The sequence below is a fragment of the Suncus etruscus genome, chromosome 1 (genome assembly GCF_024139225.1).
Source record: "Suncus etruscus isolate mSunEtr1 chromosome 1, mSunEtr1.pri.cur, whole genome shotgun sequence".
Lineage (NCBI taxonomy): Eukaryota > Metazoa > Chordata > Mammalia > Eulipotyphla > Soricidae > Suncus > Suncus etruscus.
Window position 1 is genome coordinate 192,579,010 of NC_064848.1, and position 26,608 is coordinate 192,605,617.

General features: G+C 42.7%; 1 protein-coding gene across 1 annotated transcript in view; it reads right to left on the reverse strand.

Annotated features, from left to right (window-relative positions):
• LOC126001028 (leucine-rich repeat-containing protein 37A2-like) overlaps nt 1-26,608 on the reverse strand; it is a 46,794-nt gene continuing 20,186 nt past the window's right edge. The window contains exons 7-15 of the mRNA XM_049768200.1: nt 17,790-17,861; nt 16,768-16,842; nt 13,643-13,761; nt 8,569-8,840; nt 7,087-8,313; nt 5,980-6,084; nt 578-717; nt 377-471; nt 1-329 (exon numbers count right to left, since the gene is read on the reverse strand). Of these exons, the coding sequence (XP_049624157.1) occupies nt 1-329; nt 377-471; nt 578-717; nt 5,980-6,084; nt 7,087-8,313; nt 8,569-8,840; nt 13,643-13,761; nt 16,768-16,842; nt 17,790-17,861 (2,434 nt within the window). The remainder of the gene's footprint in view (nt 330-376; nt 472-577; nt 718-5,979; nt 6,085-7,086; nt 8,314-8,568; nt 8,841-13,642; nt 13,762-16,767; nt 16,843-17,789; nt 17,862-26,608) is intronic.

The window sequence follows — 26,608 nt, forward strand, 5'->3', positions numbered from 1 at the left end:
TTAGTTTTCTTGGGCCCAGCGGGCACTGGTCTTGCCTTGGGCACTGGCGATGCCTTTGGCTTTGGTGATGCCTTCGGCGTTGGTGATGCCTTCGGCGTTGGTGATGCCTTCCCCTTTGGTATTGGTGATGCCTTTGGTGTTGGTGCTGCTTTCGGTGCTGGTGCTGCCTTCGGCGTTCGTGCTGCCTGGGACGAAGGTGATGACTGCGGTGTTGGTGCTGTCTGGGCCGAAGGTGATGACTGGACCGAAGGTGCTGACTGGGCTGAAGGTGCTGATTGGGCCGAAGGTGCTGATTGGGCCGAAGATACTGCCTGGGCTGAAGGTGCTGCCTGGGGCATTGGTGGTGCCGGGGGCACTGATGCTGCCTGGGGCTCACGCGCTGTCTCCTTTTTCTGTTTTGCCTTCTTTCCTTGGGCCCCTTTCTCAGGAGCTCCCTTGGCCCCCTTCGTTGCCCCACTTTCACTGAGTGTCCTAGAACAAGAACAACAAAGCCATGGCTTTCACTCTTGAAAGGGACAGTTTCACAGCTCACCATCTCCTGACTTCAGCAGAGAATCAGACTTTCCCCATCATTTACCCTGTGCTCTTGCGGTAAATTTCGTCCTCATCAGAAGAATCTTTGTCGTGGAGCTTCTGTGCCATGTTTTTCTTGCGTGTGGCATTAAGAGGCCTGTACATATCCCTTAGCCACAGGGGCCTTCGCCAGAAAAAGCCCTCCTAGAAAATGGGAAGGGAGCTCATGACTCTGTACCCCCTGCCAGCTCTCTCCTGCCTCTGGGTACCATCCTTCTTCCCCATGGTTACCTGACTCTCGCTTTCAGGTGAACTTTTCCTATGCAGCAGGAATCCAAAGAAGGACCTTGAAGGAAAACACAGACATTCATCTTTCTTGATTTACCCCACTTCCCATGATGGAGGTCTCTGGTCTTACTAGGACAACTAAATAGGTACCTTGGTTCATAGCTATGATGAGTAAAACTACCAAAGAACTGAGATCTTAAGATCCCATGCATGCTTTTAGGGAATCGTCAAGACCATCCAAAGTAACCCCAAAGTCTCCTGGGAAACTTTTAACATGTAGCTTGGCTTGGAGAACAAGCAGAATATTGAGCTCTACTTGCCTTCCAGGCCCTTGACACTGCCCTTGTGCAATGAACGAACTGCACATAGAGCTAAAGTATAAAGTATGAACTAAAGACTGTCCAGAAGTCTTTCCATAGGTACTATCTGGACTTAGTCCCTCAGGCATCCTTTGCTGGGGGCTGGAGGTGGTGGTGGGGAGGGGAGGTAATTCTATCTTTCTAGCTACTTAATCCCAGATGCTGAATTGGAGTAAATGTCTATGTGCAATTAGTCAAGTTGCTAGCCTTTACCCTACAATAACCACCCATGAACATTAGCATCAAGACCAGGAGCAACATCAAGGCGTGAGGAGAGACCATCCCCATGCACCATAACCTGCTTTACAGACAGTAAGTGTGCACAGATCATGAGTGCCAAGTGGAGGTAAGAAATGCAGTTCTCATCTTATGCACTTAGGTGGATCAATGGAGAGGTGCCCAGGGGTAGGGACTGGACTATCCTCTTTCCCACTCTCCAGCAGATGTGTCTCTGGGCAAGGTATCTTCCATTTTTTTCTCCATTCTTATTATAAAAGGAAGAGACTGAGGCTTCGGATGTAGCTCAGTGGTAGAGTACTTGCCTTGTATGTGTGAGGCCCTGGCTTCAATTCCCAGCACCATTCTGACCACCAAGGCTAGAGTAGCCCTTGAGCTACTGGAAAGATAGTTCAAAGGGCCAGAGCATAAGCCTTGCAGGCATGAGGCTCCATTTCTGATCCTCTGCACCAGATGTCCTCCCTAAGCATGTCTGGGCTGGCTTAGGGAACTGCCACCCCACATGGTGGGCCAAGCAGTGCCACATTTCTGGGCCCTGGGACCCTAACACTGAACTGTCAGGCCTATATCATAGGGCTAAAGTCATGGGTAGATGTCCACTGTAATGGAAAGACTGATAGACTAATATTTACCACGATCTTCCATCTTTACCGTCCTCTGGTCTATGAGTATAAATCTGTTAAAAAAATATCATAGTGTATTATGATCACGTGTATCATCATAGTGACCAATTTCTCTACAACCTTATTAATTTCGTTTTCCCATATCCACCCAATGAGAGAACTTTTAGAGAATAGGAATTCTCTCCTGTTCAGTTAGTTCTTTGATTGTACCATAGCACATAATTTAGAATCTTGCATATTTTGTAATACAACTTAGTGACTGTCTTCATGAACATTAATAATTTCAAATAAAAAACTATGAGGTAGGAAAATAAAAGTATCTAAGAGAACCTAAAAAGCAACATTGGTTTATGTCAAGAATAAAAGTCTGGAGACTTGAGTGACTTTACAACAGAGAGTGTAATTTCCTTGTATGTAGCCCACTTGGGTTCAATTCCCGGCACCCCACATGGTCCCTCAAACCCCACTAGGAGTGATACCTGAGTACAGAATCAGGAGTCAGCCCTGTGCACTGCTGTGCAAATAAAATAAAATAAAATGTAAAGTAGGATATCTTTGTCACTGCCACTGTTCACTGCTATTGAGTCCTAATCAATGTAATGAGAAAAGTCAAGTCTTACAAGGGATAAAACATGGTTATACTTGGGATGACCCCCTCCCCCCAAAACAAAAAGCAATAAATGTTCTTTATATTAAATGCTAATTCCTGGGGTTAGAAAGATAGTACAGGGGCCAGTGAGGTTGCGCTAGAGGTAAGGTGTCTGCCTTGCAAGCGCTAGCCAAAGAAGGACCGTGGTTCGATCCCCCAGTGTCCCATATGTTCCCCCCAAGCCAGGGGTGATATCTGAGTGCTTAGCCAGGAGTGACCCCTGAGCATCAAACGGGTGTGGCCCCAAAAACAAAACAAAAAGAAAAAGATAGTACAGTGGGTAAGGCTCTTGCCTTGCATGTGGTTCAATCTTTGGCATTCATATGGTTCTGTGATCCACCTGTAGTGATTCTTGAGCATAAAGCCAGGGATAAGTTGTTGTGTTTTTTTTTGGGAGGGGGAGGGTCACACCTGGCTGCGCTCAGGGGTTACTCCTGGCTCTACACTCAGAATCACTCCTGGCAGTCTCGGGGGACCAAATGGGGTGCCAGGATTTGAACCACCATCCTTCTGCATGCAAGGCAAATGCCTTACCTCCAAGCTATTTCTCCGGCCCCCCAGATATAAGTTTTGAGCACTAGACAAGGGTGGCCCCCAAACCATAAATAAATAAATATGTCAACTCTTTAGCTGACTTTGAATGAATTTCAATGCCTCCCCCTTTTTTTTTGGTTTTGGGGCCACACCCAGTAATGCTCAGGTGTTACTCCTATGTGCCTATAAATCGCTCCTGGCTTGGAGAATCATATGGAACAACGGGGGATCGAACTGCAGTTCATCAGCATACAAGGCAAATGCCCTACCTCTGTGCCACCACTCTAGCCCCTGAATTTCAATGCTTTGAACATTTCTGACATTCTTTTCTCCAAAAAGGATAAAATGAGGGGGCCAGAGAGATAACATGGAGGTAGGGTGTTTGCCATGCATGCAGGACAGTGGTTTGAATCCTGGCATTCCATATGGTCCCCCGAGCCTGCCAGGAGTGATTTCTGAGCTAGAGCCAGGAGTAACCCCTGAGCACCGACAGGTATGAGCCAAAAACCAAAAAAAAAAAAAAAAAAAAAAAAAAAGATAAAACGAAATAGTGGGATGTGGAGTTGACCTCCATCTTCAAAAGAGGGATGAGGCCATGCATGAGACATGGGTTCAGTACCAGGCACCCTAAAACAACTAAAAATAATGATAATAATCCTTAGAGGATTGTAAGGATAAAATCAGACAACACATAAAATCTTTGCCCTGTGCTTGGTATCAGTCAGTACTGTGTTTGTGTTTGCTAGTGGTATCATAGACAGCTGCTCAAATCTAGCAAAGGCTTAGGCCTATGAAAGGTTCACAAAATTCCCCCCCTCTCTTTTTCTCTCTCTTTCCCTCTCTCCTTCTCTCTACTACTGCTTCTAATTTATTCTAATTATGTGTTGGTTGTTGTTTTTCCTGCCAGGGATTGAACCCAGGGCCTCACACATGAAAGACAAATGCAATATCACTAAACTATATACCTAACCCCAGAAATCACTTTTTGGTATTGTCTTTTTTTTTTTTTTTTTTTTGGTTTTTGGGCCACACCCTGTGACGCTCAGGGGTTACTCCTGGCTATGCGCTCAGAAGTTGCTCCTGGCTTCTTGGGGGACCATATGGGACGCCCGGGGATCGAACCTCGGTCCGTCCTAGGCTAGCGCAGGCAAGGCAGGCACCTTACCTCCAGCGCCACCGCCCAGCCCCGGTATTGTCTTTTGATCTGGTGGTTAGTGTTTGGGGAATGACTCTTGGAGTGGTGCTCTGGGACTATGAAGTGCTATGGCTAGAACCTGGCGCTCTTGCAAGCATAGTGAGTTGAGTGTTCAGTCTTTTTTGTTTTGGGGAGGTTTTTTTTGAGGTCACACCTGGTGGTGCTCAGGGGTTACTCCTGGATCTGCACTCAGAAGTCGCTCCTGGTAGGCACGGGGGACCAAATGGGATGCTGGAATTCAAACCACCATCTGCTGCATGCAAGGCAAACACCCTACCACTGTGCTATCTCCTCCATTAGTTTCAATCTTTTTAATCATCTCTCTGGGCCTCATATATGCAAGTGATATCTTCCTGAAATCACTTTTTTAGAGTTAGTGCTGCTGCCTGCTGGGAAAAGGAACAGGTATCTAATTGAATAGAAGACAAATGGAGCAAGCTTAAGCTCCTTGAGCAGACTACTATTTTACAGATGTCCCAGCACAACCAATGCAGGCATTTAGTGTAGTGCTAGTATGTTTGATTTGGGACCACACCCAGCAGTACAAGGAACTACTCTTGGCTTGCTGCTGAGAAGTAGCTCTAGGTAATTCTGGGGGAGCAGGAAGGACTGAGGACTTAATTCCTGCCTCCCTCACACAGAGCTTGGTACTAACCCTTGGGGTTTGCTTCCCAGTCCCATCTGGAGTATTGCATCTACTGAGACAGTGTCTAAAAGACTAGAGAAGAGAGTACCAGGGAAGTGCATTGGATCAACAATATAACATCTTTATCTTTAGAGGTTCCATGAGGTGGAAATTGCATGTATTTGATTATTCTAGTCAATGAGGAAAACAATCAGTAGCAGAATGGCAATGAGTGTTGAATATATCAAATCACATTCAAAATACTTTTGAATTATGAAAAAATGTCTATTATTGGGACCAGTTAGAGTGAGCACTCAAGGTAAGAGTACATGCTTTGCGTACAAGAGGGCAGCTCTGCCACAGCAGGGTCCCCTGAGAACCACCAGAAGCGACAATCTCTCTCCTCCAGCACTGAGTTGGAAGTAGCCCCTGAACATCACAATGTGTGGGCCCAAACACATAACACACAAGCCTGATGCTATTTCAACTTCAAACCTCTTTTTGTTGTTGTTTTTGTTTGTTTTAATGGGTCATATCCAGTGATGCTCAGGGCTTATTCCTGTGCTATGCTCAAGAATCACTCCTGGCGGGGTCCCAGGAACCATGTGGGATGCCAGGGAATTGAACCTGGGTCGCCATGAGCAAGGCAAGTGCCCTACACGCTGTACTAGTGCTCCAACCCCATGGTCTGGTCTTCTTAATCTTAACTTCTCAAAAAAGTCTAAAGGCTTGTTATTTGGGTTCCAATCCCACAGAGATCTCCTGAAAGTGGGGTGTCTGTGACAGTTCTTCAGATAATCTCTGCAATATGAAAAGCACACATATCTTAGTATTCACAGTGAAAAGGAAAATCAAGTGTCAGTAGGAAGGAAGAGGGCTTTCATTTTCTATTTGTAGCCCATGATTATAGTATAAAGACAGATTATATCCTGGAAATCTAAATGAATTGGTCTTACCTCAATGAGACAGAAAATAATAATCAATATCATGACTACTACAGTTACAGATATTGCCAAGATTAATTTGTTGTTATAGCCATATCCTGGAACTTCTTTTGTGAGCTAAAAAAAAAAATAAATTACTTTTAAGACAAAAAGATAAACGTTGACTTTTTTGGGGGGGGGGTTTGGGCCACACCCATTTGATGCTCAGGGGTTACTCCTGGCTATGCGTTCAGAAGTCACTCCTGGCTTGGGGGACCATATGGGACACCAGGGGATTGAAACACGGTCCGCCCTAGGCTAGCACTTGCAAGGCAGACACCTTACCTCTAGTGCCACTGCGCCGGCCCCGACGTTGACTATTTTTAAGCCTAAAGAGTAGCTAACTGTTCTTACAGAAGTCTAAAACCCCATTCTCTCAAGTGAGTGGTATATAGGGTTTTGTTCTATATAGTTAGGTTTATATAGCCATACCCATTGGTGCTCAGGAGCTACTCCTAGCTCAGTGCTTGGGGCTCTCCTGTTGAACAATCTCCATGGTCCCTCTATGTTCTAAAGAACACAACTAGGTAAAGTGTTTGCCTTGCACAGGTCTGATCCAGGTTCAACTCCTGGCATCCCATATGGTCCCCTAAGCCTGCCACGAGTTATTTCTGAGTGCAAATCCAGGAGTTCCCTGAGTGCTGCTGGGTGTGGCTCAAAAGAAAAAAAAGAACACACTAAATGTTATAATCTTGTAGTTAACCTTTTCTTCTACAGTTAATTGACCTAGTATATGAAATCCTCTTCTTATCTGTCCTAAAATAGCAATACCCTGGGACAGTCAAGTTGGGTGGCCAAGGAGAGAGAGAGAGGGGTAGGGAAGTGAGGGAGAGAGAGAAAGATAGAGTTGTTAAGAGGGAGAAGAGGAGGAGGGAGGAGAAAGAGGAGAGAGGGGAGAGGGAAAAGAGAAAAGGGGAGAGAAAGAGGAGAGAGGAAAAGGGAAGAGAGATGAGAGAGAGAGAGAAAGGGGAGAGAGAGAAGAGAGAGGGAACAGGAGCCTCTGGTCTTTCTGCTTGTGTCTCATGGCACAACCCAAAAACCTTGAGTGAAGGCTGGTCAGTGGTGGGAAGGTGTCCTCACCTCGCTTGACTCGGTCTTTCTCTGCTCACTCTGGGCTTCCGTACTCTCATTGATATAGTTCTCCGTCTTCCATTGGTCTGTATCCCATTCTGCCTTGGAGACCTTCACTTCTTGCTGCTCACTCAGAAGCTTCATCAGGAGACCGGTTCTGGAGATGAGCTTGGCACAGGCCAGCTGCACCTGGCTGTCAGAGCAGTCCATTTTCAGGGTTCGGATGACATGAGCAATCAGTCTCCTTACATCGTTGTTGGGGATGAGGGTCCGCAGCTGTTGGTTGAGCTGAATTTCAAGTTGATCACCGGGATTTGGTTTTGGTGTAGTAGAGTCTGAGAAACTGGGGGTGATTTCCGTAATCACATTCTGGTACTCCCACAGCGTGTCACTGGATTGTTTGATGCTCAGCATGACGTTCGTGGTTCTAGTGCCCTTCTCCCGACTAGTGCTGGAGTTACTGATGGTTTTGTGTGGCGAAGTAACGTGCCCGGTATTAGCCCCACTTTGAGCATGACTGTTTTCTACACTCGTGTTATCCATTGACGATTCTGGAAGGTTAAACGAATCCAGGAGAGGAGTGTCCCGATCTCCCTCGGCCTGCAAAGCCTCTTGTAAAGGGGAATTTATGAGGCTCCTCACCTCGGAGAAGAGAGGCCTCTTGGCCTGCATCTGCCCTGGCTCTTTTCTTGATTTCAAATTCATTCTGGCTTTGGGCATTCTTTGGATCAGGCGAGAGTAGGGTTTATGGAAGCGAAAGTGTTTCCCAAAGCGTGATGAGGGATTGGGAAAATTCATGTTCTGAATTTGAGCATTTGCGTCTTTTAAAATGGAGAGAGTGTAGCGTAACTTTTTGGACTTGTTTTTCACCACAGGTGGGGCTTTTGCAGAAATGGTGGCCGGAGCACTGCCCAGGGAGTACTGTTTCCGGAAATTGGGCACTGCTTCCCTGCGCTCTTGTACGAATGAAGGTTTCACATGGAAGGAGTTTTCCACTAACTTCCCGGGCCACCTTCCTACCAGGTGGAGCTGTTTCAATTCTTTTGGGGCCGGCTGTCTGAGACTTCTTTTTGGGACAATGCTCTCCATAATTGGCTGGGCATTCTCTTTCCTCTGGCGGCTGTGACTACCCCCTCTTCTGAAGTATCTTTTCTGTATGTCCTTTAGGCCCTTGAGAATCTGATTCCCTCTCAATAGTTGCCTCTCTCCTGGGGGAGCCTTTGCTAAGCTTTTTCCCTGTGGATGGGCAATTTCCAATTTCTTTGGAAAGATCTGGCGTTTAAATTTGGACCCTAAAGACTGTATAAGCATGGCAGTTTTTTCCTTTTTGATAGTGTTGATTTTTTCTTGAATTTTTGCATCTAACAAGTTTTCCAGAAAATGGAGTTTCCTCAACTTATTGCTATATGTTGAATTTTTGGCTCCAGGTTGTAGCACTCCCTGAGTCTCTTTAGCTTGTGAATGGTCTAGAGAATTTGCTCCATTTTGCACATTTGAAAAAAGAAGTTTAATGAAGGGTAACAGTGTTGATTCGACATCTTCTAGATTCCCATCCAAGAAATAAGGCAATATGTAGTTTAGTGCACTAATTACGTCGCTCTCATCACTGAAGTCCAGCTGATCGTTCATGAAAACTGACAGACTATTTCTGTCTGTTGAGGCCTTCTCTGGTTCAATGGTAAGCTCAGTGCTGGTATTCTTCTTCCGAGCCTGTAAGACCTTCATGAATTCCCCTTCTGTGTTACTTATAGATGCTTCCTCATCTGTCAAAAAAAAGAATAGCTTGCTTTTGATAATGAAAGATAATTGGGGATAAATTTTACCATCAATAGACATAAATTCCAGTCAAGTAATTAGTAATCAGGGAGCAAGGGATATACCCAAATTTATACCAATGGTTGGCAACAACAAAAGGAAAAGAGTATATCATTGCTATTTACTCAGAATAGGGCATAGTACAGTGAATATACTTGGGAATATTCCACTGAGGGAGTAGAGGGCAGAGTAATAGCACAGTAAGTACTTTTCTTGCACTTGGATTCAATTCCTGTCACTCCATATGGACCTTGAGCCTCACAATGAGTGAACTTGGGACAAAGAGCCAGAAGTTAAGCCCTAGCCCTGAGCACTGCTGAATGTGTCCCCAAACAAACAAAGAATAATAATTCGATTGTTCCACTGGCTCCATTAGACAAATTGTCCAGTATTCAAGACAAATAATTGCTGCTGGGAATGGAGCAATAGCACAGCAGGTAGGGCATTTGCCTTACACACACATGGTCAACTCAGGATTGGATCCCTGGCATTCTATATGGTCCCCCAACCTGTCAGGAGCAATTTCTGAGTGTACAGCCAGGAGTAACCCCTGAGCACCACCAGATGTGGCCCCAAAATCCAAACCAAACCAAACCAAAAATAAATATTCACTTCTCAGTAGACTTTCTACAGATCAACTATAGCTTCTTATGTTTACATACCTTTATCCTGCCCTGCCCATGTGCAAAGAGAGGGCTTTTCCTCTTCACCTCCTCAGTGTGCTGATAGTCTAGCTACCATGATTGATAACCAAGAAAATTCCTTTGGCTACCTTATCCTCATCTAAACATGCCCTTCCCCACCTATCCACTGATTCCTTTGTTCATTAGTCCCTTACTCTCATGTTAAGCCTGGGCAGAGATCTGACTATAGGCTATGAAATTTGCCAGAGTATATGACAATGTGCAGTGTTCAGTAAACTTAAGAAATAATATTTGAGGTTGTAAAATCAGAGAAAACTACTTCCTAGATTTTGACTTTGCCTTCCTTTAGTTTCTTCTATCCCCAACTCTCTTTGAGGAGCCATACAAAGTTTTGACCACATGAAGTTCATTGTGCAGCTGGGTTTCGTTTGCGGAATAGAGTGCTTTTGGTGGTGGTGAAGCCTAGAGGGGGCAGTAAGGGAAGAGAGGAAGGAAGCAAGGGCTTGCAGAGAGCTCTAGCTAGACTGGGGACTTTTGAAAGATACAGGTAACTAGGCACCCGGAACACTCCTAGTTTTTCTAGTCCTCATCTACAAGACTTTATTATTATTATTATTTTGATTTTCAGCTCACACCTGGCAGCACTCAGGGCTTACTCCTGGCTCTTTACTCAGAAACCGCTCCTGGCAGGTTTGGGGGACCATATGGGATGACAGGAATTGAAACTGGGTCTGTCCCGAGTTGGCTGCATGCAAGGCAAATGCTATTTCTCTGGCCCAAATTTTATTCTTAATTTATATGATTCATTTTGTTTTGCTATTCTTTTAAAAAATCTATTATAATTTAAGTAACATGGTTACCAATGTTAATGCTACTGGTTTTCATAGACTTCACCTGCACCACCGATGAAGTACCCAAGAACCACCACAACAACGGATCTTCTAGTTTAACTCATTCTTCACTCTCAATGAATCCCCAGATCTTATGGAGATTCATAAATTACTGTTATGCCCACCTCTGAGAGGGAATAAGAGAACTGTTCAAAGTTACTTTTAAGGGGCCAGAGTGATAGCACAGTGAGCAGGGAGTTTGCCAACCCAGGTTCGATCCCCAGCATCCCATATGGTCCCCTGAGCCTGATAGAAGTGATTTCTGAGCACAAAGTCAGAAATAACTTCTGAGTACCACAGGGTCTGGCCCCAAAACAAAACAACAAAAAGGTTAATTTTAAAAATAAGCAACACTATTTATATGTAAGAAGTAAAATGATCTGATCTGCCTAGATCACTGAAAGAAAATCATGTTTATAATATTCTGGCCTGAAAACATTTTTCTGTGGCTGTGTGTGTACATGTATGTATGTGTGTGCATTCATGTGCCAGCCATACCCAGCAGAGCTCAAGGGGTACTCCCAACAGTGCTTGGGGAAACACATTTTGCAGGTGCTTAAACCTATTCATGTGCTCCAACCTATTCATCTATCTTCCTAGCCCCTGAAGTTAGTTTCAGTCCAGTTAGTGTCAATAAAATTACTCTATAAAAAATATTTGCAAGCACTTGAGTGCTTTGGAGATGGAAGAGTTAAGATTTACATGGTGCACTGCCAAGAAATGTTATAATATACTAAAATTTGGGGACTTGAGGGACAAAGTAATTGTACATGGGTTCTGTTTTATTTTTCTTTTTTTTTTTGGTTTTTGGGCCACACCCTGTGACGCTCAGGGGTTACTCCTGGCTATGCGCTCAGAAGTTGCTCCTGGCTTCTTGGGGGACCATATGGGAGCCGGGGGATCGAACCGTGGTCCGTCCTAGGCTAGCGCAGGCAAGGCAGGCACCTTACCTCCAGCGCCACCGCCCGGCCCCTGTTTTATTTTTCTTAATGTTCTTTGGCTGAAAGTTCAAAATTAAGGTATCAGCAAGGGGATTTCTTCTGAGAATTCTGTTTATGGGTGATTGTCCTTCCACTGTAACTTTACCTTGTGCTCTTTCTTTGCCTCTTTGTTCTAATAATTAACACACACACACACACACACACACACACACACACACACACACACAAAATACTCCACTTTGCCCACTACTAAGCTCCTCTCTGGCTGGGGAGTTTCTATTTCTTTTACTTTCCAATAAATGTCTCTACTTTCTAAACAAAAAAAAAAAAAAAAAGAAAGAAAGAAAGAAAGAAAGAAAGAAAGAAAGAAAGAAAGAAAGAAAGAAAGAAAGAAAGAAAGAAAGAAAGAAAGAAAGAAAGAAAGAAAGAAAGAAAGAAAGAAAGAAAAGAAGATTTACACGGTGCGCAAGGAGTAAGGTGTCTTCCTTGCCTGAGCTAGCCCAGGACGAACAGCAGTTTAATCCCCTGTATCCCATTTGGTCCCCCAAGCCAGGAGCTATTTCTGAGCACGTAGCCAGAGTAACTCCTGAGTGTCACCTGGTGTGGCCCAGAAACCATAAAAAAAAAAAAAAAGATTTATAACATGTTCATAGTTTGGTGCAATCTCAGAACGGAAAAGCCCTCCTAGCATTAAGGGGACTGAAAGCAGCCTCTGCTTAGAGAACCAGACAATCTCAGAGTCTAAACTAAACTTTCATAAACTAACATGACTTAGACTTTCCTATAAAATCACAAAAACAAACAACCAAGCATAAAGGTACTTGAGATCTATTGCAAAGAATTTTTTTTTTTTTTGATTTTGGGTCACACCTGGCAATGCTCAGGGGTTACTCCTGGCTCCATGCTCAGAAATCTCTCCTGGCAGGCTCGGGGGACCATATGGGATGCCGGGATTCGAATCAATGACCTTCTGCATGAAAGGCAAACGTTGCCTTAACTCCATGTTATCTCTCCGGCCCCCAAAGAAAATTTATTGGAAAGGGACCTTGAGATCTATTGCATAGAAACTTAGTTTACAAACTGTATTTGATGATTAGGTTCTCATCTGGGAACCCAGCCACTTTCCCAGAATGTCACACACATTTGTGACGAAAAATGCTAGCTCACTTCCCACCTTCTATTCCTTTCTCTATCCCTCTCTCTTTTTTTAATTGGTTTTGTTTGTTCTTGGGTCACACCTGGCAGTGCCAGGTTTACTCCTGACTCTGCACTCAGGGGTTAGTCCTGGAGGTGCTTGAAGGACCAAATGGGATGTCAGGGCTTACAATTGCCCTACCCACATTACCTTGTTCCTTTTGACTATGCAGATCATACATTTAAGTACCTTATTTTCCAGTGTATAAGATGACTCCCTACTTTTCCTGTTAAAATATAGGGTTTGGGCTATATTTACTGTATAAGACTACCTCTCTTATCACACCAAATGGAAATTAAAAAATATAAGATCTGATTTCAATATAGAGTGTCAACAATCATTTTACATTTGTCATTTGTAGTGAGTGACTGTGATTTTTTTAATTATGATCTACATTGAGAGCAGGGAGAGGGGAATCCTCCAAAAGAAGCTGGCTGGGGTGCAGTGATTAATAGGACAGCTAGAAGAAGACAAGCACCTCCTCTGTGTCTCATAAAAGCTGAACAGAGGACTGAGCACCGGAAAGCCACATACCAGCGATGACACCCAGAGGCTGGAGGGCATGAAGTGCTCAGTAACTCAGCTCCTCTGTGTGCCCTGAAAGATGAATCAGTACAAGCAGAGGACTGAGTGATGACACCTGGCAGCTTGATGAGATGCAGCAGGAAGAGGGGGGGCGAATCACTCGCCTCTGAAGCTGGAGTAAGTTTCAGCATGCCATATACTGGCATATAAGGCAACCCCGACTTTTAAATAGTTTTTCATGGGTTAAAAAGTCACCTTATACACCGGAAAACATGGTAATAATGTGACTGAGAATCTGACTTTTACCAAGGGAAATAGTTCTCAGAAATATAGAGTTCAATAAAATAAAATTTTAGAAAAATGAAACCCAACTATGAAGGACTTTGCAAATCACATTGGTTTCAATAAAATAAAAATTAAAAAAGAAATACACGGAGTTGAACTCTGCATAAAAATACAATGCAATGATATAATTAGTTTACAAATGGACTGTCAATAATCAACATAAAAATTGAACATAAAACACAAAAATTTTAGCAGGCAATTCACACTCACCACAGTGTGTGGTATTGGTCAGACATGCATTGTCACAGTGTAGCTTGACTGTCTTACAGACAACTTCAATATTATTTTTAAACTGGCAGAGGCAACAGGCTAGATGGTTAGGTAGGATCCTGTAAATGAAAACATGAAAAATTAAATTCAAAGGAAAGGGGTTACTGTGTATAGGTAGAAGAGGCAGCCAATGGAGGCAAGAGCGATAGAACAGCAGGTAGGATGTTTGCCTTGCACGTAGCCAACCCGGGTTTAATCCCTGGCATCCATGTGGTCTCCTGAACACTGTCAAGAGTAATTCCTGAGTACAGACAGAGCCAGGAGTAACTTCTGAGCACTCCAGTGTGGCCTTCCCCCACCAAAAAATGTTCTTGAGGAACATGGTTGTGGAACTGCTGGGCTCTTTGGTGCTGGGAATCTAAATAGGTTCCAATGCAAGCAAGGCATATATATACCTTAACCTCTGTACCATCACTTCAGCCACCCCCCAAATTTTGTTTTGTTTTTGGGCCACATCCAGTGTGTAGGACTTTTTCTGGGTTCTGCATTCAAGGATCACTTGGTAGGGATTGGAAGACCATATGAGGGCCAGGGTCAGTTGCATGCAGGGCAAGCACCCTACTCACTATACTATCTCTTCAGCTCCAGAAGATGATGAAAATATAAGTTACAATCTGAGAAAATCTGAAATATTTGATAAAGTAAAAAATCACTTAGAGTATTCTTTGTAGAAAGGGAGTTTGTGCAATAGCCAGAGGTGCTGTATACTACTCCTGGCTCAATGATCAGAGGTCACTCCAAGTAGAGCCGAGGACCTTGCAGTATGGGGGTTTGAATCTGAGGCTTCCATATGCAAATTATGCACTTAGTCCTTTAGGTTATCTCCCTGGACTCTCAAAAGCATTTTTAAAACTCAGTAAATATAAAAACTCATAAAAATACGTCATTAATATATCTAATTAGGATTAGATTTAAGGAGACAGGAAAGATAGTACAGCAGGTAGATCACTTTTACATAGTCAACCCAGGTTTGATCCCTGAGCCCACAGCCAGGAGTAAACCCTGAGAACCATCAGGTATGGCCCAAAAAACAAACCAAGTAAAAAGAATTGGATTTGAATATATTGAAAAAATATTGCATACATGAATAGACATTAAACAATATCATATAAAAATGCAATATAATACCACAATGAGTTTAGCCCTATACAACCACAAGAAAGGCTAAACATTTTTTTTAAAAACTTGAAATACAGTGACCAGATTAAGAGGTAAGGTAATCACAACTCTCATACACCACTAATGTATGTACTGGTACAACCATTTGAGAAAATAGCTGAGCAACTTCTCAAAAACTAAGTCTACACAGCATATGCTGAAGCAATCACATCTTTATGTGTTTCCTCACAGATTGGCATTTGAATACTTCATTCATATTCTGACTTTTTATGCTATGGGAGGGCAGAACTCAGCAACTATGCTATGAAGGAGTGTGGGAGATCAAATCCAGGTGTCAGAAATGCAGGGCACAATAGACTACGACCAAGACACACCCTGGGGCTTTAAAGTATTTTTTGAGATTTCTTTTTGAGCATGTAAATGTCTGTTAGGGTGGGCTAGGAAAGACAGTCTAGCAAGTAGGGCATTTATCTTGCAGGTGATCAACTTAAGCTCAATTTCCAGCACTAAATTTAGGTCCCTAAATCCTGCCACAGATTCAAGAGTAAATCCTGAGTTCAGCTGGATGCAGCCAAAAAAATGCCTCCAAAATATAAAACAAGACCAAAATTTATACATTAAAAACACGCACATACAGAGATCAACCTAGAAACAATTCAAAGTTTATTAACTGATGATGACCGAATAACCTGATAGAGCTGTATGACTAGAATAATTACTGAGCCATGAAAAGGAATGGACAACTTGGGTGAAGTGAGAAAGGATCATACTAAGTGAAATAAAAACAAGCACAAAAGGGCACAGAAAATGTTATTTCATCTATAGATCATTCTGGAAAAGACAAAATTAAAAGAATAACAATCAGATTGGTAGTACCAAAGACCTGACTGTGAAGTGAGAAAGGATCATACTAAGTGAAATAAAAACAAGCACAAAAGGGCACAGAAAATGTTATTTCATCTATAGATCACTCTGGAAAAGACAAAATTAAAAGAATAACAATCAGATTGGTAGTACCAAAGACCTGACTGTGGAAGGAGGGGAATGAATGTAAACAGATAAGATCAGTGATATGGGTTCAGTAGAACATACTTTTCCTGAGTCCCCAGGTTCCTTCCCTAGCAACACCAAAATAAATAAATAAATAAATGGAACCCACTAAACTGTAATCTTAAAATAACAAATCTTATTACATGAAAATTGGAACTAGACTTATCATGGTCAGTCAGAAAGGGACAGAGAATGATTTTTCTGGTATGTGAGACTTAAAAATTATGCAGCAAGGTAGCAACAATCCAAAAGTTCTAAAGGCAATATATTAGAAGAAGATCCATACAACTGAGTCAGGTTGGGGAGAAGTGTTGGGGTCCTTAAGAGAGAGAAAGATACACTGTAAAGGGATGTGATATTGGAATTCGTGCATGAGAAACCATTACCAACAACACTGTAAACTATGGAATCTCAGTTTTAATATTTTTTTCTTTTTTTGACAATTTTAATATTTTTAAAATAAAATTATACTTTAATAGACCTAGCCTAAAAATAAACAAGCTGGGGCTGGAGCAATAGCACAGCAGGTAGGGCATTTGTCTTGTATGCGGTCTACTCAAGTTCCATCCTCATATGGCCCCTAGAGCCTGCCTCACCAGGTGAGGCCCCAAAACAAAAAAACAAAGGAGAAAGAAAAAAAAAGAGAGAGGCTGGAGCGGTGGTGTAAGCTGTAGGGTATCTGTCTTGCACATGCTAACCTAGAACTGACTGCAGTTCAATCCCCTGGTGTCCCATATGGCCCCCCAGCCAGGAGCAATTTCTGAGGGAATAGCCAGAGTAACACCTGAGCATCATTGGGTGTGGCCCAAACCCCCCCCAAACAAAAGAAAAAGAAAAGAAACAAGCCTTAAAAAAAAACTAAGAAAATAATCAAAATGTAAGAAAAATCAACTTACAGTTTTTCCAAGTCAAGAGTCATCATAAGTATGTTTTCAACTGGTCCAAGAGGTGTTTGTGTTTTCCCCAAGTCTCTGAGGAAGGAAGCACAAGTTTGTATGCTGTGAATACAAATATAAATATTCTAGTGTTAAAGAGATGAGACTGATGATATGAGAACTTTGATCCTGGATTCGCTGCAAAACTAGATCAACTGTTTGCCATAGATATTAATTCTAGAAAGTTCTTATTTTTAAATTTTTTTATGTAATTAAATTAATGACTGGTAGATTTAACAGCCTTTTTTTTGGGGGGGGTGGTACCATTATCTGACTTCTCATTCTCATCTTCCTCACTTGACAACTCTTTTTCATGTGAGGTGGGGTGGGCTTGGATTTTGGGGTCATATTTGACAGTATTTGGAGATACTCTGGGCACTGCCTTTGTGGGCCGTTCCCAGTAGAACTCAGGTGAACTTAAGTTGCCAGAGACTGAATCCATGCTTCCAGCATGCAACACTTAAGATCCAACATACTGAACTATATATCTGGGCCTTTTTATTAGTCCCCAGCATTCCAGATGGTCCCCTAAAGCCTGCCAACAAATATCCCTGAGCACAGCAGGGTGTGGTCCAAAATAAAACAAACAATGTGTACATTATTATACCTTATTTTATGAAATAAATCTACACGTATCTGTATGTTCCTTATCTAAATGTGTTCTTCAACTTTGCTGGTTTTGGTTGACTGTTGCCCATTTATATTCTTTTTTTGTTTGTTTTGTTTCTGGGACACACCCAGCGGTGCTCAGGGGTTACTCCTGCTTCTGCACTCAGAAATCTCTCCTGACAGGCTCAGGGGACCATCTAGGATGGAACCCGGGTCAGCTGTGTGCAAAGCAAATGCCCAACCTGCTGTGTTCTCGCTCTGACCTCTACATTTTTCCTTAATCTTTTCCTTTGCCAATAACTCTCATTTCAATAATCCCAGTTAAAGTTAAAACTCTGAATTTTAAATTTGTGTGCAAAACACTTAATACTTACAGATATTTCAATGCTGGCAATTTAAAAAGATACGAATCTTCAATAGTTGTCAGAGGATTACGACTGAGAATTCTAAAACAAAAACAAAACAATAAAATTTAAATGATCTGCATTGTCAATAACTAGCATGAAAATTTATATTTTCTGATATGGAACTTGAAGGTTAAAATCCATTATTTTCTGTGATTATCTATAATCACCCTGAGTATCCATAAAGCACTCTTCTTTTGGAAAACATCCAAATCTCTGGATGATAAAGTGAAAAAAAGAGTAAAAAAAAAAAGAAAATCAAGTGTATAGTAAAGAAAAAAAGTGCCAAAGAACTTTTTAGATTGAAAACCCCAGAATAGGGACTGGAGACAGTTCAGCAGTTAGGTTTGCTTACCTTACACACAGCTGACTTGGACTTGATCCCAGCATTCATATGATCCCCCAAGCCTGCCAGGAGTAACCTCCTGAGCATCACCAGGTGTGGCCCCTGACCCCAACCCCTAAAAAAAGAAAACTGAGGGCCGGAGCAATAGCATGGAGGTAAGACGTTTGCCTTTCATGCAGAAGGACGGTGGTTCGAATCCTGGCATTCCATATGGTCCCCTGTGCCTGCCAGAGGTAATTTCTGAGCACTGCCAGCTGTGACCCAAAAACCAAAAAAAAAAAAAAAAGAAAGAAAGAAAAAGAAAACCACAGGAATGACTTTCTCTGGAGAAAACAATGTTCTTTTCGGGGTCTTTGTTTTTTGTTTTTTTTTTGTTTTGTTTTATTTTGGCCACATTAGGCGGAGCACCTACTGGGGTTTTCTCTTGACTGCTCTCTGAAATCATTCTTGGCAGTGCTTAGGGGATCATATGGGATGCCAAGGATCAAACATGGGTCGGCCATAAGCAAGGCAAATACCCTACCTGCTGTGCTATTGCTCCAGTCCCAGGAAATAATATTTCCAATGCCTCCATATTTTAAGTGTTTCTTTTATACCGAGAAATTTAAATTTCATGGTTTAACATATCCAAAGCTAAAGTAGGGTCAATCCCTTGACTTGGGAACCAAAGGGATAAATCTAGGAGGAGTTGAGAACCCGCTCCACAGACATCTCTATGCCAAGCTTTTGCCACACTGCGTGATCCCTGGTTCCCTTGCTAGTCTCTTGACTGTCAGCTTAACTTCTGTTTTGTTGTTGTTGTTGTGTTTGTTGTTGTTTGGTCACACCTGCCAATGTTCAGAGGTTATTCCTGACTCTGCACTCACGAATCACTCCTGATGGTAGTTGGTGGAAGATAAGGGATGCTGGGGATTGAACCCATGTCAGCCACGTGCAAGATAAATGCTTTCCCCACTGTACTATTGCTCTGACCCATCAATTCTTGAATGACAGGGTCATTTGACTGCTACTGGCCTGATAATATCAGGTCTTTAATAGACACTTCAGAAATGTTTGTTTTAAAAAATACCATTCTGTATATATTGGTAAAAATAAATCAGGTTCATTTTTGACACAAATTTTTGTTCCAAAATGCTCAAATGGGTTTTTTCTCAAGTCTTGAAAACAAGTAAACAAATAATAGAAAAAAAAAAGAACCAGAAATACAGAAATATACTTTGAATAGGTTAACTGTACTCAAGAATCATTAGCATACTCCATTAACATTATATTAGCATCTTTACTAAGAATCATTAGCAAAGGAAAAAAAGAGTCATTAGCATATTCTTGCAGATTTTCCCCCCTTCCCGGTTTGGGGCCACACCCTTCAGCACTAAGAGGTTATTCCTGGCTCTGTGCTCAGAAATTGCTCCTGGCAGGCATGGGAGACCATATGGGATGCCAGGAATCAAACCTAGGTCCTCCTCAGTTGACCTCGTGCAAGGCAAATGCCCTACCACTGTGTTATCACTCCAGCCCCCAGAATATTATAAAGACATTTATACAGTAACAATACCTAATACCTATTGCCAGATGTCTGGCATCTGTGATCAGCAGTTCACTTTTAATTCACAATTTTATCTGATTGGTATATATTGTTAATCTGTTTTACAAATGAGGAAACAGAGGCACAGAGTATTTATACAACTTGTTTCAGGTCATAAAGCCAGTAAAAAGCACAGCTGGGATTTGAATTCAGTTCTGACTTGAAAGCCTGTGTTTAGCCTGTATGAAGCATAGAGATTAAAGGGTTGCTACTTTAACCTTCATTTTCTGAGGGCCCTAAATATAGAAATACAGTTTCAAACTTCATCATCTTTTTTTTTTTTAAACTTCATCATCTTAGAGTTTGATCCCTGATACCCAATATGGTCCCCAAAGTCCTACCAGGAATAATTCCTGAGCAGAGCCAGGAATAAGCCCTGAGCACTGCTAGATGTGGCCCAGCAAGAAAAACTCACTCACAAACTTCCTGTCTTATGTTGGAGAGAATATCACAATTTCATTCTGGGACTGAAGAGATGGCTTATCTAGCTGAGTACAGGGACTACAAGCTTCAGGAGGTCCATCCCCAGAACTGCATGACACCCCTAACCACCAGTGGAGGCAACTCCCGAAGACATGCCAACCATGACCCGGTATGGTGAAACACACACACACACACACACACACACACACACACACACACACACACACACACACTTTCTCTTTTTATTCCCCCTTTTAAATAATCTATCATGGGCCCGGAGAGATAGCACAGTGGCGTTTGCCTTGCAAGCAGCCGATCCAGGACCAAAGGTGGTTGGTTTGAATTCCGGTGTCCCATATGGTCCCCCGTGGCTGCCAGGAGCTATTTCTGAGCAGACAACCAGGAGTAACCCCTGAGCACCTCCGGGTGTGGCCCAAAAACCGAAAAAAAAATCTATCATGAGTAAATATCTATTTATAGTCATTGAGATTTAGAGATTTAAAACCAGGTTATAAGTGAATATAAGTGAATCTTATATTCCTCCCTCCTCAAAAGCAGCAACAACAACAAAACCTGGAGATTTAATTTTTTTGGATATTTTTTGGTTTTGGGGTCACCCTGGAAGTGCTCAGGGTTACTCCCGGCTCTACGCTCAGAAATCACTCCAGGCAGGCTTGGGAAGTAGGGATGCCCTACCTCCGTGCTATCTCTCCAGCCCAAGATTTAGTTTTTTAAAACTCTGGAAATTTAACTAGAGGTGTTTATACCAAAACCCACAAACATTCATCTGAGGAAAACAGACAAATTCCTGTAAGAATAGTGAGACATGTGCTGCTTAGACTTTTTATACTCCATTGTAATAGTAGCTTGAAAAGTAGCTCATTTCTGTAGTAGTATCACAGGGAACGGAGTGGAACTGGTATCTTCACAGCCTCATTCTCAAATAATGGTCAGAATTATATCTGTCTGGTGATTCTTAGTGAGTTCTCACTTGAAAGATTTTGTCTTTGGACTGGTGTGATAGTACAGGGGATAAGGAACCTGCCTTGTATGCAGCCAACCCACGTTTGATCCCTGGCACCATAAATGGATACTTGAACACTGCCAGGAGTGAGCCCAGAGCAGAGAGGCAGGAGTAAGCCTTGAGCACCTCCTAATGGAGGAACTGTACATAGTTCTCCTCACGGGCATTTTTGAAAATAGTCACAAGTATTTCAACAAATAGCTCTTGCATGATGTAACAGATAAAAGCTAGTGCATAAAAGTTAGCTTGTCCAAAATGCTAAAAAGGCAAAGCTGAATAATAAAAGATCCATAGGTGCTTTAAAATGCTCTAGCAAATTCCTGGGAAACTGGATCATGAGACAAATTCTTTGTAACTCTAGAAAAAATAATGAATTCGACAAGGTTGTACTATATAAGAATATGCAAAATGCTATATATTAGCTAATGAGTAATTAAATGAAAATTTCAAAGTTTTATATATAGGATCGAAGCAATAGTACAGCAGGTAGGTCCCTGCACGCAGCCAACCAAAATTTGATCCCTGGCATTCATATGTTTCTTGAGCCTGTCACATGTGACCCCTGGGCTTAGATCCAAGAGTAAGACTGGAGTGATATATTGTACAGTGGGTAAGATGCTTGCTTTGTATGTAGCTGATCTAGGTTAAATAGTTATTCCCTTCCCTTCCATCATCTTCCCTCAAACTCTCCAGAAATGACCCCTGAACAGAGCCAGGAATAACCCCTGAAAACTGCCAATTGTGGTCCCAAAACAAAACAAAACCACCCAAAAAATGATTTAATCTCTAATGACATTAAACAGTATAAAGGAGGGGCCAGAAGCAATAGCACGGTGGGTAGGGCTTTTGCCTTGCACATGGTCAACCAGGGTTCAATCCCCAGCATTCCATATAGGTTCCCTGAGTCTGCCAGGAGTGATTTCTGAGCGCAGAGTCAGGAGCAATCTCTTAGTGCCACTGGGTGTGGCCAAAAACAAACAAAAGAATAAAGGGGTTAGAGAATGGTGCAAGGGTCAAGATGCTTGTCTTGTATCCACTGACACAGATTTGAATCTCTGGCATGCATCTGGTTCCCATCAAGGGTCACTTGAGCACCGAGAGCCAGGAATAACCTTGAGTAACACTGGGCATGGCCCTAAAACCAAACCCAAAATTTAAAAATACCTGGGATAAATAGAAAGACATGTCTTGACCAGAACAATATTGTCAATAGTATTCGTCAAATTGAACTATGTTTTTTTTTTTTGTTTTGTTTTTTTTGGTTTTTTGGTTTTTGGGCCACACCCGGTGACACTCAGGGTTTACTCCTGGCTATGCGCTCAGAAGTCGCTCCTGGCTTGGGGGACCATATGGGACACCGGGGGATCGAACCGCCGCGGTCCATCCAAGGCTAGCGCAGGCAAGGCAGGCACCTTACCTCTAGCTCCACTGCCCAGCCCCTGAACTATGTTTTTAGTGTGATCTAAATCAAGGTCCCAGCTTGCTTTTGCCTTCTTCCTTATGTGGAATAGAGGGCACACGTGGCAGCATGCAGGACTGATTCCTGGCTTTGTGCTAAAGGATCACTCCTAGAGTTGTTAGGGGACCAAATATGGTACTGAGGATCGAGCCAGATTATCCTTGTGCAAGGCAAGTGCCCTACCTGCTGCACTTTCTTTCCAGACCCCCAGTTCATGTCTTTCCAGGAGATGGCAAGCTACAGTCTCTGGCACTACACAGGGCATTCTCTTTTGGGGAGAGGAGGGACATAACCAACAATTCCCAGGGGTCACTCCTGGCTCTGCACTCAGGAATTATTCCTGGCCATGTTGGGGGTCCATATGAGATGCTGGGGATCGAATATGGGTTGACCGTGTGCAAGGCAAATGTTCTCCTCTTCTGTACTATTGCTCTGATCCCTCATAAAGCATTTTAATTCTAAAATTCATACTACAATTCAAAGGGCCCCTAAGTAGTCTATTGCAATAAAGAACAAACTTAGTGTGATGCTGGCATAAGCACAGACAGAAATCAATGGAAAGAACTGACAGTCCAAAAATAAACTGACATTAAATATCCTACTGATGACAATACTACGTGGAAAAAAATCTTTTTATTGTGGTTGTTACATTACTACAATGTTCCAATGCCTGGCTCAGTGCTCAGGGATCACTCTTGGAAGGGCTCAGGGGACCCTATGGTACAGGGATCAAATCCGGGTTAACTGCATGTGCAAGGCAAGTACCCAATCCACTCTACTATCTCTTTGGTCCAAACATTTAAAATTTTACTCCAGGGCCAGAGTGGTAGCACAACTGTAGGACGTTTGTCTTGCATGCAACTGACCCAGGATGGATGTGGCGGGTTCGATCCCTTGCATCCCGGATGGTCCCCCGAGCCAGGAGCAATTTCTGAGCACAGAGCAGGAGTAACCCCTGAGCACTGCTGGGTGTGACCCCCGCCCCTCCCCCCCCCAAAAAAAAACTAACCAAAGAACAAACCAAAAAAAATTTACTCCAAAGGACACTTTGAAGAAACTAGACACACACAGAATGTGTGACAGTACTTGTAGATCACATACCTAGAAAGCAATAAGAATATTAAAAGAAGTATATACTTTACTCTTCAAGCCTGTGTTCTCCAATGAACATGCTTGCTGGTCTGTTTCTTTGCCTATTTCCACTCTGGAGAAGCCTGTGCTCCCTCCTGAATAAACACTTCTCTCCCTCCTTTTTCTCCTCTCATATCTTTCTAAATAAGTTCGAATAAAACCTATCTTGCTTCACCATTTTTTTTTTTCGGGCCACACCCATTTGATGCTCAGGGGTTACTCCTGGCTAAGCGCTCAGAAATTGCCCCTGGCTTGGGGAGAGGGCATATGGGACACCGGGGGATTGAACCGAGGTCCTTCCTTGGCTAGTGCTTGCAAGGCAGACATCTCACCTCTAGCGCCACCTCGCCGGTCCCATTGCTTCACCATTTTGAAAAAATAGTATTTAGAACAAAAAAGAACATATTTTAAAATGGGCAAAGGATTTAGAAAAACATTTTGTTTGCTTTTGGGTCAGACCCAATAATAGGGCTTATTCCGAGTTCTGCACTCAGGGACTCAGGGCTTACTCAAGGATCTGCACTCAGACAAGAGTCACTCCCGGAGAACTTGGGGGAACATATGAAGTGCTGAGGTTTGAATCTGGTTCAGCAAAGCATGTGCCTTCTCTCTATACTATCCCTCTGGCCCCCTGAAGAAAAATTTCTTCAGAGGACTTTGTTTTGATCTTTTGGGCCACAATCAGGGATGCTCAGGAGTTACTCCTGGCTCTGTGCTTAGAAATCACTTCCGGAAGACTTATGGGACCATATGGGATGCCAAAGATCAAACCTGGGTGGGCCTTGTGCAAGGCAAACACCCTATTCACTGTGCTATCACTCTGGCCCCTCCAGAGAACTTTTAAATGCTTACATTAAGCACATGAAAGTATATTAGAAATACAAATCAAAGTCACACTGAGATACAATTTTATACTCAGTAAGATGGCTAAAATTATATAAGCAAGGAGATGGAGAAATTGGAAATCTTATTAACTTCAGATGCATATATAAAAAGGTGCAACACATACAATTTGGTAGTTACTCAAAAAAGTTAAACATAGTTACCAAATGAGTGAACGTTTTTTACACATGGGTTAAAAAATATATATCTATACATATATACATATATATATATATACACACACACACACACACACACACACATATACAAAAACAAGTATTTATAGTCAAAAAGTGGAAGGGATGCCTGAGTGCATGCTTTGCATGCCAATTCTCTCTCCAAATCGATTACTTCTGCATTTTATAAATAAGACCTATGCTGATTCCTAGCTCAGTGCCTTTTTTTTTTATTCACAGGCTTATCTTTATGCTTCGCAGAGTAAAATGTGAACTGTTGGCTGTGGGTCAGATAAGCACTTGTCTTGAGGTGTGAAGCCTCGAAATTCCCCAGCCCAGTAAGTAAAGAAGCAAGTTTTTTTGTTTGTTTGTTTTATCAGCCTAGAAGACCATGATTGAGTTGGGGAATTAGTGGCAGAGCTCATGTCTGGTATTTGTGAGGCTCTGAGGGTCCCCTAGTATGGCCTAAGCACCACCAAAAGTAGTTCCTTGAATATCTTTGGACAAGCTGATCTAAAAACAAACAAAAATGGAGTTCAAAAGAACAAAGGACTGGGGCCCGGAGAGATAGCACAGCGGTGTTTGCCTTGCAAGCAGCCGATCCAGGACCAAAGGTAGTTGGTTCGAATCCCGGTGTCCCATATGGTCCCCCGTGCCTGCCAGGAGCTATTTCTGAGCAGACAGCCAGAAGTAGCCCCTGAGCAACGCCGGGTGTGGCCCAAAAACCAAAACCAAAAAAAAAAAAGAACAAAGGACTGGGGTAAATGACTTGCTTTCATATACCCAGGTTCAATACCTGGCACTATATGGTCCCCCTCAAGCACTGCCAGGAGCACCCCAAGAAAAATACAGGGCTTAATCCAAAAACAACAGAAAAGACTGTGATATCCTCCCTGGCCCCATTTTTGTTATTGGGCCACACCCAGCTGTGCTCACAGCTTACTCCTGGCTGTATATTCATGGTTCTTAAGGGACCGTGCAAGGTGCTAAAAACTGAACATGGGTCAGTGATGTGTAAGAACCTTTCTCATTCCTCTCCAGGAAATATTACATGGCCTTTTAGAAACATCTTACTGGGGCTCAAGTGATAGCATAGTGGGTAGGGTAGGGTATGTGTACCTTGCATAGTGGCTCACCCAGGTTTGATCATCAGCATCCAAGATGGTCCCACAGAATTACCTCTGATCATCACCAGTTATGGCCCAACACCCCTCACCCCCAATACCTTACACCTATATATAGGGATGGGGAAAAGCTCAGAGGATTAAAAGCTCCCTCACTACAAGCATTTGGCTTTGAATTCAATCACCCATGTCGCCACATTTACTGAGCATGATTTCTGGCAGTTCTGTGGCCTGTCTTACAACTCTGTTGTCATTGGTAACCAGTTTTCAGCTACATTGCAGTCAGAGAGAGGAATGTGAAGACCAGAGCAAAAGAGCAAGTACTACAACTAAAATATGTGAAAACACCAATGGGCATCAAACTTCAGAAGAGAAAAACAGACATTCCAAATGATATAAGCACACATTATTCACTGCAGCACTTAGTACAAAAGTTAAGACATGGGCCGGAGAGATAGCATGGAGGTAAGGCGTTTGCCTTTCATGCAGGAGGTCATCGGTTCAAATCCCGGAGCCCCATATGGTCCCCCGTGCCTGCCAGGAGCAATTTCTGAGCCTGGAGCCAGGAATAACCCCTGAGCACTGCCGGGTGTGACCCAAAAAAAACCACAAAAAAAAAAAAAAAGTTAAGACATGGAG